The 13775-nt window shown below is 37.4% G+C and overlaps 2 protein-coding genes across 3 annotated transcripts; both read left to right on the top strand.

Annotated features, from left to right (window-relative positions):
• The first annotated feature begins 439 nt into the window (after nucleotides 1-439).
• On the top strand, nucleotides 440-2756 carry LOC127632220 (dehydrogenase/reductase SDR family member 13-like). The gene is made up of 5 exons (XM_052110830.1): nucleotides 440-812; nucleotides 917-1035; nucleotides 1140-1263; nucleotides 1601-1927; nucleotides 2097-2756. The coding sequence occupies exons 1-5, from the start codon at nucleotides 689-691 to the stop codon at nucleotides 2357-2359; spliced, it is 957 nt and encodes a 318-aa protein (XP_051966790.1). The 5' UTR covers nucleotides 440-688; the 3' UTR covers nucleotides 2360-2756.
• A 3134-nt stretch (nucleotides 2757-5890) lies between these two features.
• LOC127632217 (tapasin-related protein-like) lies at nucleotides 5891-13536 on the top strand. 2 transcript variants are annotated; one of them, XR_007969063.1, is made up of 9 exons: nucleotides 5891-6019; nucleotides 7912-8094; nucleotides 8187-8459; nucleotides 8742-9071; nucleotides 10258-10587; nucleotides 10749-10841; nucleotides 11309-11328; nucleotides 12526-12641; nucleotides 12725-13536. XR_007969063.1 is itself a non-coding variant. In XM_052110827.1 (8 exons), exons 1-8 carry the CDS (start codon nucleotides 5944-5946, stop codon nucleotides 12532-12534), a joined length of 1314 nt encoding a protein of 437 aa, XP_051966787.1. In that variant the 5' UTR covers nucleotides 5891-5943; the 3' UTR covers nucleotides 12535-13536. The 2 variants fall into 2 exon arrangements, 1 of the variants encoding a protein (XP_051966787.1); XM_052110827.1 differs by having other exon boundaries at nucleotides 12526-13536.
• Nucleotides 13537-13775: the final 239 nt, after the last annotated feature.

Raw genomic sequence — 13775 nt, forward strand, 5'->3', positions numbered from 1 at the left:
ATTATATGCAGAAATGCATACATGTGCAAATACCTTTGTGGGATTTATTAGCAAAATCATCATCGTTCCAGTTTTCTTCTGGAACCGTTCATTTCTCTGTAGTGTTAGAACCTCTGCAACCTTAGTTGTGAAGTTTATTTGTGTATAAAGCTAGTTGTTCAACTCTAAAATGTTGTCTCTTTTGCTCGTGTATATGTGACTGAAGTTTCATTGTGTCAGCAAAATAAGTTCTGACATGTACGTCATTACATTATAAATATATGAAGATTTTTAAATAAGACTATTTCTTTGTGTATGCAGATTTAAATAATAAATAAATTAATAAAAACGGCTAAAATGAAAATAAGAATAAATACAGCTGCCTGATTGGCTGGTCTCCAATCCTGCTCAGCAAAAGGTGCCTAAAATCCTTATGAAACCGTTTGAAAGTGAACTTGTTTCGAGTTGATGCTCCGTTTTTAAAATGCAAACATAACTCGCGAGTACTGTTGTTTACTAATGTCATTTTTCAATTAATTATGCCGTTCTTAAATTCGATACTGTTTCCTTAATATGTCTTTGTTTATTTTTGAGGATACTAGAAAAACAGAAGTCCGGATGGCAACTTAGAATAATCGACTGGATATTCACGATAGTTACTTCCGTACTTGTATTTTGCCGGTGTGATTGATTGGAGTTCTTATTCATAATGTCAGAGTTTCTGATGTTCGCTGGTGTTGTTATTGGTGTGTTGATGATATTTCGTAATTTTATACTTGGAGCGCGCTGCAAAAGCAAAGAGAAACTACATGGCAAAACGGTCATCGTAACAGGTAAACGTTTCGAACATTTTATTTATTTAGAGCATATTTTACATTAAAAAAGTGTTTAATAGGAATGAATTAGGCTTAACGTGACACTTTGTGGCTCTGTGCAGGTAGTAACACGGGCATCGGTATGGCCACAGCAGTAGACTTAGCGCGGAGAGGCGCGAGGGTCATTCTGGCCTGCCGGAACCAAATACGCGGCGAGGCTGCTGTTGATGTTGTAAAACGAGTGAGACAATTGTATAAAATCTCCTTACACGTGACCCTTGATATATAAGCTACTTGATGTTTGTTTGCAGTTGCATGTCACGAGCTTTTGTTGTTTTACCTCAGGAGAGTGGGAGGAAAAATGTGGTGTTCATGCAGCTGGATTTGGCCAGTCTTAAATCCGTGCGCGCCTTTGCTGAGATTTTCCTCAAGACAGAGAAAAGACTGGATATTCTCATCAACAATGCAGGTTGAATTTTTTTTATATATATATCACAAGTATATCGTTGTCTTATATAACCGAACTTAATCCATTAACGACTAACATGAAGTATTACCATTTGTTTTGGACATGTTTTACATGATAACAATAGCATTGTTTGAGCTACTTTGACACATACCATATTAAATATGTATATGTTAGTTATTCACAAGCATGGTATGTATCTCCTTTCAACACTGTACCATAGTACCACTCTGGTGCTTGTACCTTCACGGATATTTCATCACATTTTTTACCAAATCTAAAATTCATATCAAAATCCCTATGAAGTTTATATTTAATGCATATCAAATCCTTATTTCAGGAGTCTATATGCAGGGCACTACTGAGGATGGTCTTGGTCTAATGTTTGGTGTCAACCATATTGGTCACTTCCTCCTGACTAACTTGCTGCTGGACAGAATGAAAGCGTGTGCACCGAGCCGCATTGTCACAGTGTCTGCGTATTTACATAATTTCGGTAACCTTGACTTTGACTGTCTTCACACTCACAAGGAGTTTGGAGTGGGTGAGTCTGGAATGGATGTGTTTTGGATATATTCACACAGCAAACTCTGCAATGTGCTCTTCACACATGAGCTTGCAAAGAGGCTACAAGGAACAAATGTGACCTGTTACAGTCTCAATCCAGGTTGGTGTCTTTACCTTAGTTTGTGCATTCTTCATCTTCAGAGCTAGATTTGTATATAAACATTTCATTTGTATGTGCACTTGTCACTGTCTTCTATGCAAAAAGATTTACATTTGAACCCTACATCTGCATAGCCTAACCTTCCATACCACCACACTTTTTTCACCAGGTTTTATCAGCACTGAGTTGGCTCGTAACACTAATAAAATGTTCAGGAGGTTACTACTGAAGCCCATTGCAGCTTTGTTCTTTAAGGACGTACAGTCCGGTGCCCAGACGACTTTACACTGTGCCCTGCAAGAGGGCATTGAATCGCTCAGCGGCAGGTATTTCTCCAACTGTGCTGTGCAGAAGGTGAAGGCGAAGGCTAAGGACGATGCGTTGGCCAGGAAGCTGTGGGAAGTGAGTGAGACATTAAGTGGTCTGTCCTAAATCCACTCTGCGACTCATACAGTATCCAATTTACTTACTTCGTATACAATAAAGTTGTCCATGGAGAGCTCAGCACAGAGACAGACAATAATCAATGGTGGTCTCTTTCTATAGTTGTTGCATGGAATTATATACATCATCTTTGATTGTACCTGACTTTCTGTCTAACACAGATGATCCACATAAGCATTTATGCTTGCTGTAATTTTCACTTGAAATAAAAGCCTATTTGTCAGTCTTTGCATTTGGTGATGTGAAAGTTGGTACACATTTATTGTGCTAATTATTGCAATATTATCATTACAATCAATGTCATGTTTGTTAAATCCTTGATTAATCCTTAAGCTAAAGTGCAGTACAACTATGCAATCATAAAGCTAAAATAAAAATCAGATAAGCAGCAATGGAAACTTGAGTGGCAGATACAGTTGAAGTCAGAAGTTTACATACACTTGGGTTGAAGTCATTAAATCTAATTTTTTTAATCACTCCACAGTAAAATATAGTTTTGGTAAGTCGTTTAGGACATCTACTTTTTGCATGGCATGGATAATTTTTCCAAATGTTTACAGACAGATTGTTTCAGTTTAATTGACTATATCACAATTCCAGTGGGTCAGAAGTTTACATTCAGTAACTTAACTGTGCCTTTAAGCAGCTTCGAAAATTCCAGAAAAGTATGTCAAGCCTTTAGGCAATTAGCCAATTAGATTCTGCTAATTGGAGGGGTATCTGTGGATGTATATTAAGGTCTACCTTAAAACTCAGTGCATCTGCTTGACATCATGGAAAAATCTAAAGAAATCAGCCAAGACCTCAGAAAAAAATATTGTGGATCTCCACAAGTCTGGTTCGTACTTTGGAGCAATTTCCAAACGCCTGAAGGTACCACGTTCATCTGTACAAACAATAATAGAAATGAATGTAGTTTGATGCAAAAAGTGCAAATCAATCCCAGAACAACAGTAAATTATCTTGTGAAGATGCTGGAAGAAACAGGTAGACAAGTATCTATATCCACAGTAAAAACAAGTCCTATAATCGACATAACCTGAAAGACTGCTCGGCAAGGAAGAAGCCACTGCTTCAAAACTGCCATAAAAAAGCCAGACTACAGTTTGCAAGTGCACATGGGGACATAAAGATCTTACTTTTTGAAATGTCCTCTGGCCTGATGAAATAAAGATAACTGTTTGGCCATAATATTAAAATGAAGGAAAAAGGATGAGGCTTGCAAGCTGAAGAACACCATCCCAACTGTGAAGCATGGGGGTGGCAACATCATGTTGTGTGGGTGCCTTGCTGCATGAGGGACTGCACTTCACAAAATGGATGGCATCATGATCCCAAGCATGCCTCCAAAGTTTTGGCATAATGGCTTAAGAAACAACAAAGTCAATGTTTTGGAGTGGCCATCACAAAGCTCTGACCTCAATCTGACCTCAAACTGAAAAAGCATGTGCTTGCAAGGAGCCCTATAAACCGGACTCAGTTACACCTGTTCTATCTGGAGGAATGGGCCAAACTTCCAGCAACTTATTGTGAGAAGCTTGTGGAAGGCTATTCAAAACATTTGACCCAAGTTAAACAATTTAAAGTTAGTGCTACCAAATACTAACAAATTGTATATAAACTTCTGACCCACTGGGAATGTGATGAAATAAATAAAAGCTGACATAAATAATTTATTATTATTCTGACATTTCACATTCTTAAAATAAAGTAGTGATCCTAAGTGACCAAAGACAGGGAATGTTTTCTATGATTACATAACAGGAACTGAAAAACTGAGTTTAAATGTATTTGGCTAAAGTGTATGTAAACTTCTGACTTCAACTGTAGATTCCTAAATCTTATGATTGATCATTTACCAAATGTGCAACTCTCTATAATGCAAGTAAAAAACTTGCATATGAGATCAAACTTCATGCTAAATGTTTAAAAATGTCTGTGATTACCCACTTGGTGGTAAATGTTCTGAATAAGATTTCACTTAGTAATTGAGTGGTACTGTATATTGGTTATGAAGTTCAACATCCTGTCACTGTGTGCTGAGATTAAAAGTTTGATTTGATATTCCATGTAATGCGTCCAAAGACAAGATCCACACAATTCACTTTTAAAACCCTTTCTGTTCTATACAGTCAATTGTTGATCAAGATCATGTGATGTGATGGATTCATAGGTGAGGGAAACATTTCAGAAGTGCAACCTTGAAACATTAATTTCTAAAAAAAACTCTAGGCCAGATTCAGCTCAATGCCATATCACAGCCGAAACAGTCTGCTCCATGTCATGTCTCAGCCAAACCCTTGACTGCTCCATACCATGTCACAGCCAAGCTTCAGTCTGCTCCACGCCATGTCACAAGCAAACCTCTGCTCACCAGTCCAGGCCCGCCTCCATCCCTATGACTCCAACTTGTCTCTGCCCCTCGAGCCTCTCATGTTCATGTTTCTTTGTCTTGTTACATTGTTTTCAGTCTTGTATTTTCATTTGTGGTCTTGTTAACTTGTTACCGCATGTCAATGTATTTTAGCCCTCATGTTTGCCATTGTGTAGTATTGTTAATGTAACTTTGTTGTAGTTTTGTTTTGTTTAAGTCAAGCCAAGTCAAGTTAGCTGACGCCAGCAGGAGGTAATACCTCCTGATGTGTTTGAGCGGCCATTTTTGTATGCCCAAACTACTACAGAATCAAGTCATGTTTATGTTTCATGTTTCTAGTTTATTGTTTTTGGATCTCACTTTTGTTTAATAAACTGCTCTTGGGTTCGTTTTGTTATTTTATAATCCAATTTATTGTGTAAAACTTGCTACCCAATGAATTGGGTTAAAATAACCCAACAATAGGTCGGTGCTATATCAATCCACCATTGGGCTATGTGTTGGGTCATTTTTAACCCAACTGATTTTAGTTGAGTACCATATGAATCGAAATCGGAATTGAATCAAGAGCTTTTGCATCGCAATCGTATCATAAATCTGTATCAATACCCAGCCCAACTAGTGAAGTCATCAAAACTATAAAATAACACAAATAGAAGTGTGAATTATGTAGTGACCAAATTATAGAACAATCATAGATTTTAGCTTCAAAGCAGCCACTTTTAGCCTAGATTACAGCACTCTGAAATAGTTTTGTAAATAAATGCATAGGTGGACACAAATTATATTAGTCTCCGGAGCAGATTTCAGGCATTTACAGATCAAAAGGCTTTAAGATAAGAAACATATAAAAAGAAAACGATATTGAATACCATGGTAATCAGTTTTAACCAAAATACTAGTTATTGTTACAACTGAAAAATTGTAACAGAAATGTGGGACCTCCTTCAAGCAAAGTAAAGCTTCCAAACTCTTAAGATATACATAATATGCAGGTATTGCAGGCTTTTTGAGACAATTACCATGACCGGAGGAACAGAAAGAAGAACTCAACCTCATGTTTTTCTGCCCGTTGTTTCTCTAGCGCCATCATGCGGTCAATGATTTATTGCGAGAACGGCCACAAAGAGTGTTTCAGTTGCAGCTGCTGCAAAACGAAAGAGAAAGTTTGGTTGCATGGCGGTTTCAGGGAACTGGAATGATTGTCGTTAGGACGGGATTGCACATTATGGTGTTGGCATTTGGAGGTCTTATCCTTACATTTGTTTGTTTGGGTATGTACAAATACGGTTTGTAACGAATACATTATTCTTTATTTAGGGATTTACAGTAGCCAAATGTTCTTCCTTGTTACTGTAAAATTGTTTGTTGCACACTTCATCATTTCAAAGCGTGTAATTGGCTATTACGTCAAATCTACTATTATACATAACATAACATATACAACGAGTAACACTATGGTATTGTCTAACTACATCCATACAATTTTAAAGCAGATAATTCTTTAAAGTAGAAATAAATTAACGTAGAAGAGTTGATTTAAAGGAATAGTTCACTTAAAATTCAAACTGTCTCATCATTCACTCACCCTCAGGCCATCCCAGATGTGTATTTCTTTATTCTGTGGAGCACAAATGAAGGTTTTTAGAAGAATGTCTCTGCTCTTTTGGTCCATGCAATGTAAGTGAATGTTAATCAGAATGTTGAAGCACCGAAGATCACAAAAATTCAGCATAAAAGTAATCCATTCGACTCCAGTGGTTAAATCAATGACTTCAGAAGCAATATGATGTGTTGGTGAGATACAGATCAATATCTAAGTCCTTTTTTACTATTAATATCCACTCTCACATTCGCTTTCACATTTTTCTTAGACTCTGTCCAAAAACGGCACCCTGTGCCCTAGCAGTCTTCCTTTGAGTCCAGACTTTGGTGACATTTGGGACAGACTTCAAGACTTTAATCAGATGACGCATTTTTATATATTATGTGTTTCATATACATGCCGCCCACGCACGTGCACAAATCAACGCATTGTTCATTCATTCTGAAGTGCACACAGACCATGTTTATTTTTAATGTCTTTAATCGCAGCCTTTGGCAGTTAAATAAACACATATGATCATATCTCCATTTTGATGTTATTTGATTAATTATACAGCCCTGAAGGATCATGAAATTAATCTACTACTGATGCACCCAATGAAACTTAATGTCCAAATAAAAGGAGACTTGTGTCTCTGCAGAACAAAAATAGGCATTTTCCAATCAGTGGGTGTTTTTCAACCACTTTACATGTTTTGCCTACTACATTGAATTTCCCTACTTTCATTGGATGCTTCAGAAATGCCTATCCTGTTTGGAAACGGACACTGATTACTATATTGAGATTCTCTAATTTCATTGGATAGTTGAAAAATGCCCATCCTGGTTTGAAAACATCCACAGATTGACAAACACCCATTATTGTTCGGCAGAGACCTATACTTCAATAAAAGGCTCATTACAATCATCGCAATATCCGCAATATTGTTGAATTTTATATCGTCAGAAAAATCATATTCTATGTATTGCTCAGCCCTTCCGCAAGTCCACATCAAGTGTGCCATTTGCAAAAGGGCGTTATTTTGTTTTGTGCATATCACCACCTACTGGATGGGGCTGGTCAAAAGTGGAGATTTATATAAATTAAAAAAATGACTTAAAAACTGATCTGTTTCTTACCCACACCAATTATATCTTCTCTTATAGAGAATCTTATATATTCTCTTCTTAGGACATAGATTTGGTCGTGGGAGTCATATGGATTACTTTTATGCTGCCTTTATGTGCTTTTTAGAGCTTCAAAGTTTTGATCAACATTCACTTGCATTGTATGGATCTACAGAGCTGAGATATTCTTAAAAATCTTCGTTTGTGTTCTGCAGAATAAAGTAAGTCATATACATCTGGGATGGCATGAGGGTGAGTAAATGATGATAGAATTTACATTTTAGGATGAACTATTCCTTTTTTATTGGGAAATGCTGACTATTGGTGCTTTCAGCTTAGTTTAGCATGAGCTCCAAATGTTTCTTTACATTTGTAATTACAAGCATTGTCTCTATTAATTCTGTCATGAAGCACTGTAATTTTTATTTTATTATTATTTAATTTTTTTAACCAGGTGTTAATGGATCTGAGTCTGTTCGTAATGTTGAGTGGCTTCCTTGTCAGTTTGTGGATGAAAAAGTTCATATAAATGAAGAGGGACATGCAGAGACTCAGTACATCCACAGAGAGGCTGTGATTCAGTTTGGTAATGCCGGTGACAGCCCTTTATACCCTACCATTACCTTTCTTGTCACAGGTGTGTGAAAGTCAATTCATGCAGGTGCAGTTCTAAATCTTTAGTTTTAATCTGCACTATAAAACTTTGTTTATTTGTTGTGACTAATGCAGCCTCTAAGGTGGATATGAGGCGTTATGTGGAAGGAGGGGAGGACAAAATACACTGTGAGATCCGTAGGTACAGCACTGGAGGCATTGCAATGCGCTGGCCTACTATGGGAGCACAAGATTATGACTTCTGGTTCACCTGTACTTTACGCCATACTGAAGGCTCGTTTGTCATCTCCACATTCCTCAGACACACGCCTGCAGTTCCTGTCAAAGGACAGAAGGACTATCTACAATGGACGACTATTAATGATAGGGAACTCCTAACAACATCAGGTAACCATTAATTTTGGAAGCAGAATACACTCATCATTTTCCTCTACATTTAAAGGGATAGTTCACCCAAACATTAAAGTTCTGTCTGTCATCCTTTACTCACCCTCAAGTTGTTTCAAACTTGTAGAACTTTCTTTCTACAGAAAGAAAGTCAAATGAAATTGCAACAACATTATGGTGAGTAAATTATTATAGATTTAAAATTTTTGGGTGAACTATTCCTTTAATATATTCCAACCTGTCAGCCACCTTACCACTGTATCTTCCAAATGTGTTTGGTAGCTGCAATGGTTGTTTTGACCCGGACTCCCTCGGTTGAGGTGGGATTCTTGAAGGAACCAACGCTGCACTGTCAGTTTGCAGTGGATCATAAACTGGCCAATGTAACTCTGGAGTGGAGGTTACAGCAACACGGGGAGCGCAGCAAACTTTTTAGCTACTCCAGCCGCACAGGGAAAAGTGAAGGTAGCGGAGTGTCTGTCAAAGCCATCGCCGCTGGAAATGCCTCCTTCAAACTTCGACCCACCAGAAAAAACAGTGAGGGCACATACACCTGCTCTGTTCTTGTTCCTCCCATCTATGGCAGCCACGATATTCCCCTTATCCTAAGTGGTGAGTTGACAAACTTTTCTAAGTGTAGAAATGAGTGGTGGTGGCGTAGTGGCTAAAGCACAGGGCTGTTAATCAGAAGGTCACAGGTTCTAACCCCACGGCCACCACCATTGTGTCCATGAGCAAGGCACTTAACTCCAGGTTGCTCCGGGGGGATTGTCCCTGTAATAATTGCACTGTAAGGCACTTTGGATAAAAGTGTCTGCCAAATGCATAAAAGTAAAAGTAAAGTAAAGTATTCTTAAAAAAAGAGAATTTGTATTTTCGAGCCATGGGTTTAAAAAAAAAAAGATGTTTTCAAATTAATGGATTAAAGGGATAGTTCACCCAAAAATTAAAATGCCATCCAAGATGTGTATGACTTTTTTTCCTCTGCTGAACACAAACGAAGATTTTTGGAAGAATATTCCAGCGCTGTTGGCCGTCACAATGCAAGTGAATGGTGACCAAAACTTTAAAGCTCCAAAAATACATGAAGACAGCATAGAAGTAATCCATGCGACTCCAGTGGTTAAATCCATGTCTTCAGAAGTGATATGATTGGTGTGGGTGAGAAAAGAAAGTCATATATATCTGGGATGGTATGAGAATGAGTAAATGATGAGTGAATTAAAATCTTTGGGTGAACAATAAATCTGTGGTTAACATGACTTGGAGACTTTCACATTTTGTACTACAGCATAAATTACGCTCAGTCAAACCTCAAATGTTCATTTTAATGTAGCTGTATTTTTTTTAAAAGACAAGTTGTTAAATAGCCTATGGATGACAACATTTTGAAAACACAGAAGCTCTTTTTTACTTTAAGTAATTTATGTTGAAGAATGAAACACGAACACTTCTACAGAAAGAAAGTCAAATGGAATTGTAACAACATTAGGGTGAGTAAATGATTATAGATTTAATATATTCCAACCTGTCAGCCACCTTACCACCGTATCTTCCAAATGTGTTTGGCAGCTGCAATGGTTGTTTTGACACAACCATTCATTTTATGTAATGTTAACTAGAAATCTTAATTAGCTCATAAACCCAAAACTGCTTTTCTAGAAACTCATCGGAAGTTCATGAGGAAACCAATTAGCCTTCCCTGTAGGCCTACTAATAGATGTTATGACTGAACAGCTCTATCAAAGAAAGAAGCATATTAGAGATTATGTGTCTTATTTCTCTTTAACCTCTACAGAACAACCCCGTGTGTCTCTAAATGTGGGCTCCTCCTTGGCTTTAACACTCGGTGAGGAGCAGAAGGTAGTGTGTGATGCAGAGGGCTACTATCCCCTGGATGTGAACATTGAGTGGTATCGAGAACCAGCTGGAGGCAGCCCTACACCTGTGTTCCTGAAGAATATACTGCACTCCAATCATCGGCTTCATCAAGATGGTACATACTCGCTCTCAGCCTTCTTCCTTCTGCAGCCTGGCCTTGAAGACTCTGGATATAAGTACACTTGCAGAGTATCTCATAAGTCCTTGCTCACTCCCATCCGCAAGAGCTTCATCCTTACAGTTACAGGTGAATGAGATGCAAAATTAACACACAATTATTCTCACAAAGCTCGTTTTATATGGAAAGTTCCCAAGTATCCTTTAAATGAAATATTAATATTAACCACTAGGTGGCAGGCAAGATGTATTTGTCATGTTCATCAATACATTTTTGTTTTTTTACAACAGAACCTGACTCTACAATGTGGTATGTCACAGTCATTGCATTCATAATAGCAATGCTAGGAATTCTTTATTGGCTGCTGCCCAAGTACTTTGCAGGTGAGATTTTGTTGTTTCTAAATAACTTTAAAGATGTCTATTTTTATTGCATTTTTGTGCATCCCTCAATTGACTTGTTTATTATTTAATTAGACTTTCTACATTTCCTGATATTTGTTTTACAATTTTAAAATGTAAACAGAAAAACATATGGAAAACCTCACCTCAATTTAAAACTTCTGACTTCCTGCTTTTCTCAGCATCCCAAGTCCAAACCCCCCCAATAACAATTATTTCTAATGTGAAAAAATATGTGGCTGAAAGTTAAAGAATATTCAAGACTACAAGTCTGGAAACTAATGTAAAGGAAGCCATTGAAAACCATTAAATCATCGGATAAATGGTTGTCCATTGCCATTTCATCAGTCAGCCAACAAACAAATATTGTAGAATGTTTTTGTTTAACTTTTTCACTCTACGAATTACCTGTGCCAACTCTAATGCTCATAATATTGTTTCTCTTTTAGAACGGAAAGCTGCGAATAAGGTGAGGACTAACTATAAAGAGTAGAACAATAAATATGCTTCCAAAGTCCTTTGCCCAAATTAATAGCCACCTTAATTTTACATGATTAAATATGAATGAATGTGCTGTTTGTTATGTGTATCTGTGTGTTTTACATTTGCATGTGTACATTTACAGTACAAGTCATTATTGGCATGTGTGGAAATGTGAGAACTGCATCTATAGGCTACTGTTCATCTGGAAAGTATTCACAGCACTTTTCACAGCATCCACATTTTTTTACGTTACAGCCTTATTCCAAAATTTAATTAATTATTTTCCTCAAAATTCTACAAACAATACGCCATAATGACAACATGAAAGAAGTTTGTTTGAAATCTTTGCAAATGTATTAATTTATTTAAAAAATCATATGTACATAAGTATTCACAGCCTTTGCCATGACACTCAAAATTGAGCTCAGGTGCCTCCTGTTTCCGCTGATCATCCTTGAGATGTTTCTACAACTTGATTGGAGTCCACCTGTGGTAAATTCAGTTGATTGGACATGATTTGGAAAGGCACACACCTGTCTATATAAGGTCCCACAGTTAACAGTGCATGTCAGAGCACAAACCAAACCATGAAGTCCAAGGAATTGTCTTTAGACCTCTGAGACAGGATTGTATCGAGGCACAGATCTGGGGAAGGGTACAGAAAAATGTCTGCAGCATTGAAGGTCCCAATGAGCACAGTGGCCTCCATCATCCGTAAATGGAAGAAGTTTGCAACCACCAGGACTCTTCTTAGAGCTGGCCGCCTGGCCAAACTGAGCGATCGGGGGAGAAGGGCCTTAGCACACAGGCAAGATAACAAAGGAGTGGCGTTACGGGACAACTCTGTGAATGTCCTTGAGTGGCCCAGCCAGAGCCCAGACTTCAACCTGATAGAATTATTGAGCAAAGGCTGTAAATACTTATGTACACGTGTTGTTTTTTTTTTTTTTGTTTTCCTCTTTTTCTTTTTAATAAATTTGCAAAGATTTTAAACTTATTTCACGTAGTCATTATGGGGTATTGTTTGTAGAATTGAGGAAAAAAAATGAATTTAATCAATTTTGGAATAAGGCTGCACATAACAAAATGTAGAAAAAAAGAAGCGCTGTGAATTTTTTTCTGGATGCACTGTACATGTCCAGTCTCATACACCGTATGTTTAGACTCTTTCTCTTGTCTGCAGAGGTTCTGAAAGCTCATGGGCAACAAGGAAACTGACAACACGTCCATACCTCTCCTCTCGTCCCTACTGTCTCCTCCTGCTGTTACTGCCTTCTAAAATATCAGATTCACAGCATGGTAAATAAGGGAGTGTATTTCCAGATCTCATGGTTTATGTTCTTCTTTACAGTAACTGATAATAAGGTACTATTGTTTTTCAGACTCTCCTGAATTAAAGAATATTTTAAAATGAGCTTTCTGGATTGAATCATTTTTGTGTGTAGACCTACTGTAAATTATGTCAATTTAGCACGGAAGATTCATACATTATTGGCAAGAAACACTATTACAATTGTAGTAATTTATTATTGTTATTATGTTTTAGTTTTTGCAAGTATGAAAATGTAGTAAAATTGAGTTTTAAATATATAGACAATATTTCCATGGTCATAAAAAACCTGGAAATTTTAAATTGTGATTTCTAGGCCTGGAAATGTCATGAAAATGTAAATCTTAAGAAGACATGGACAAGTAATGGACATTTCTAAAGAGGACATTTTCTAGCTATGCGCCGCTCAAATATTTATCAACTAGAAATTTTTATTTTATGGTGCAATCTCTATAAAACAATTTATAAATCGACTTAACCAGTAATCATGAACCATCCATCCATCTTCAACCGCTTATCCGAAGTCGGATCGCGGGGGCAGCTGCTCCAGCAGGGGGCCCCAGACTTCCCTATCCCGAGCCACATTAACCAGCTCTGACCCCCTCACTCGTGAACAAGACCCCTAGGTACTTGAACTCCTTCACTTGGGGCAATACCTCCTTCCCTACCTGGAGTACGCACTCCATCGGTTTCCTGCTGAGAACCATGGCCTCACTGAACCACTGGATAAGAAATGGAAATTCGTTGGTCAAAAAGTGTGTGAACGCTGTTTGTAAAAACACAAATATAAAATCTTCCCCTGATGGTTGAAATAAAAATGTACTTGAACTATTGTCTACTTGTAAGATTTTTGTGTGAAATTGTATGCAGAAAAATAAAGTTTGTGTTTTGAGTCTTGTTTTTCGTTTGTTTTTTTTAGTTCCCAAGTTCCTTGTCTTTCAGTGTTCACGCTGTTTTTGTACTTTGTCTATTTTTCCATTAAATTAAGCTGCATCTAGATCCTGCTTTTGTGACATCCTTCAAAGTTACAAGGTTAGTTTCACTAATCTGAATCATTAAAAATGACCAAAACTGCAATTTCAAGCACAAAAGGCACTGAATGA

The sequence above is a fragment of the Xyrauchen texanus genome, chromosome 38, assembly GCF_025860055.1.
Source record: "Xyrauchen texanus isolate HMW12.3.18 chromosome 38, RBS_HiC_50CHRs, whole genome shotgun sequence".
Lineage (NCBI taxonomy): Eukaryota > Metazoa > Chordata > Actinopteri > Cypriniformes > Catostomidae > Xyrauchen > Xyrauchen texanus.

Excerpts from the sequence above, each read along its gene's own strand:
- LOC127632220 (XM_052110830.1), top strand. The coding sequence starts at position 689 with ATGTCAGAGTTTCTGATGTTCGCTGGTGTTGTTATTGGTGTGTTGATG. Across the intron at positions 813-916 it reads CAAAACGGTCATCGTAACAG|GTAGTAACACGGGCATCGGT; the intron begins GTAAACGTTTCG and ends GGCTCTGTGCAG. Across the intron at positions 1,036-1,139 it reads CTGTTGATGTTGTAAAACGA|GAGAGTGGGAGGAAAAATGT; the intron begins GTGAGACAATTG and ends GTTTTACCTCAG.
- LOC127632217 (XM_052110827.1), top strand. The coding sequence starts at position 5,944 with ATGATTGTCGTTAGGACGGGATTGCACATTATGGTGTTGGCATTTGGA. Across the intron at positions 6,020-7,911 it reads CCTTACATTTGTTTGTTTGG|GTGTTAATGGATCTGAGTCT; the intron begins GTATGTACAAAT and ends TTTTTTAACCAG. Across the intron at positions 8,460-8,741 it reads GGAACTCCTAACAACATCAG|CTGCAATGGTTGTTTTGACC; the intron begins GTAACCATTAAT and ends TGTGTTTGGTAG.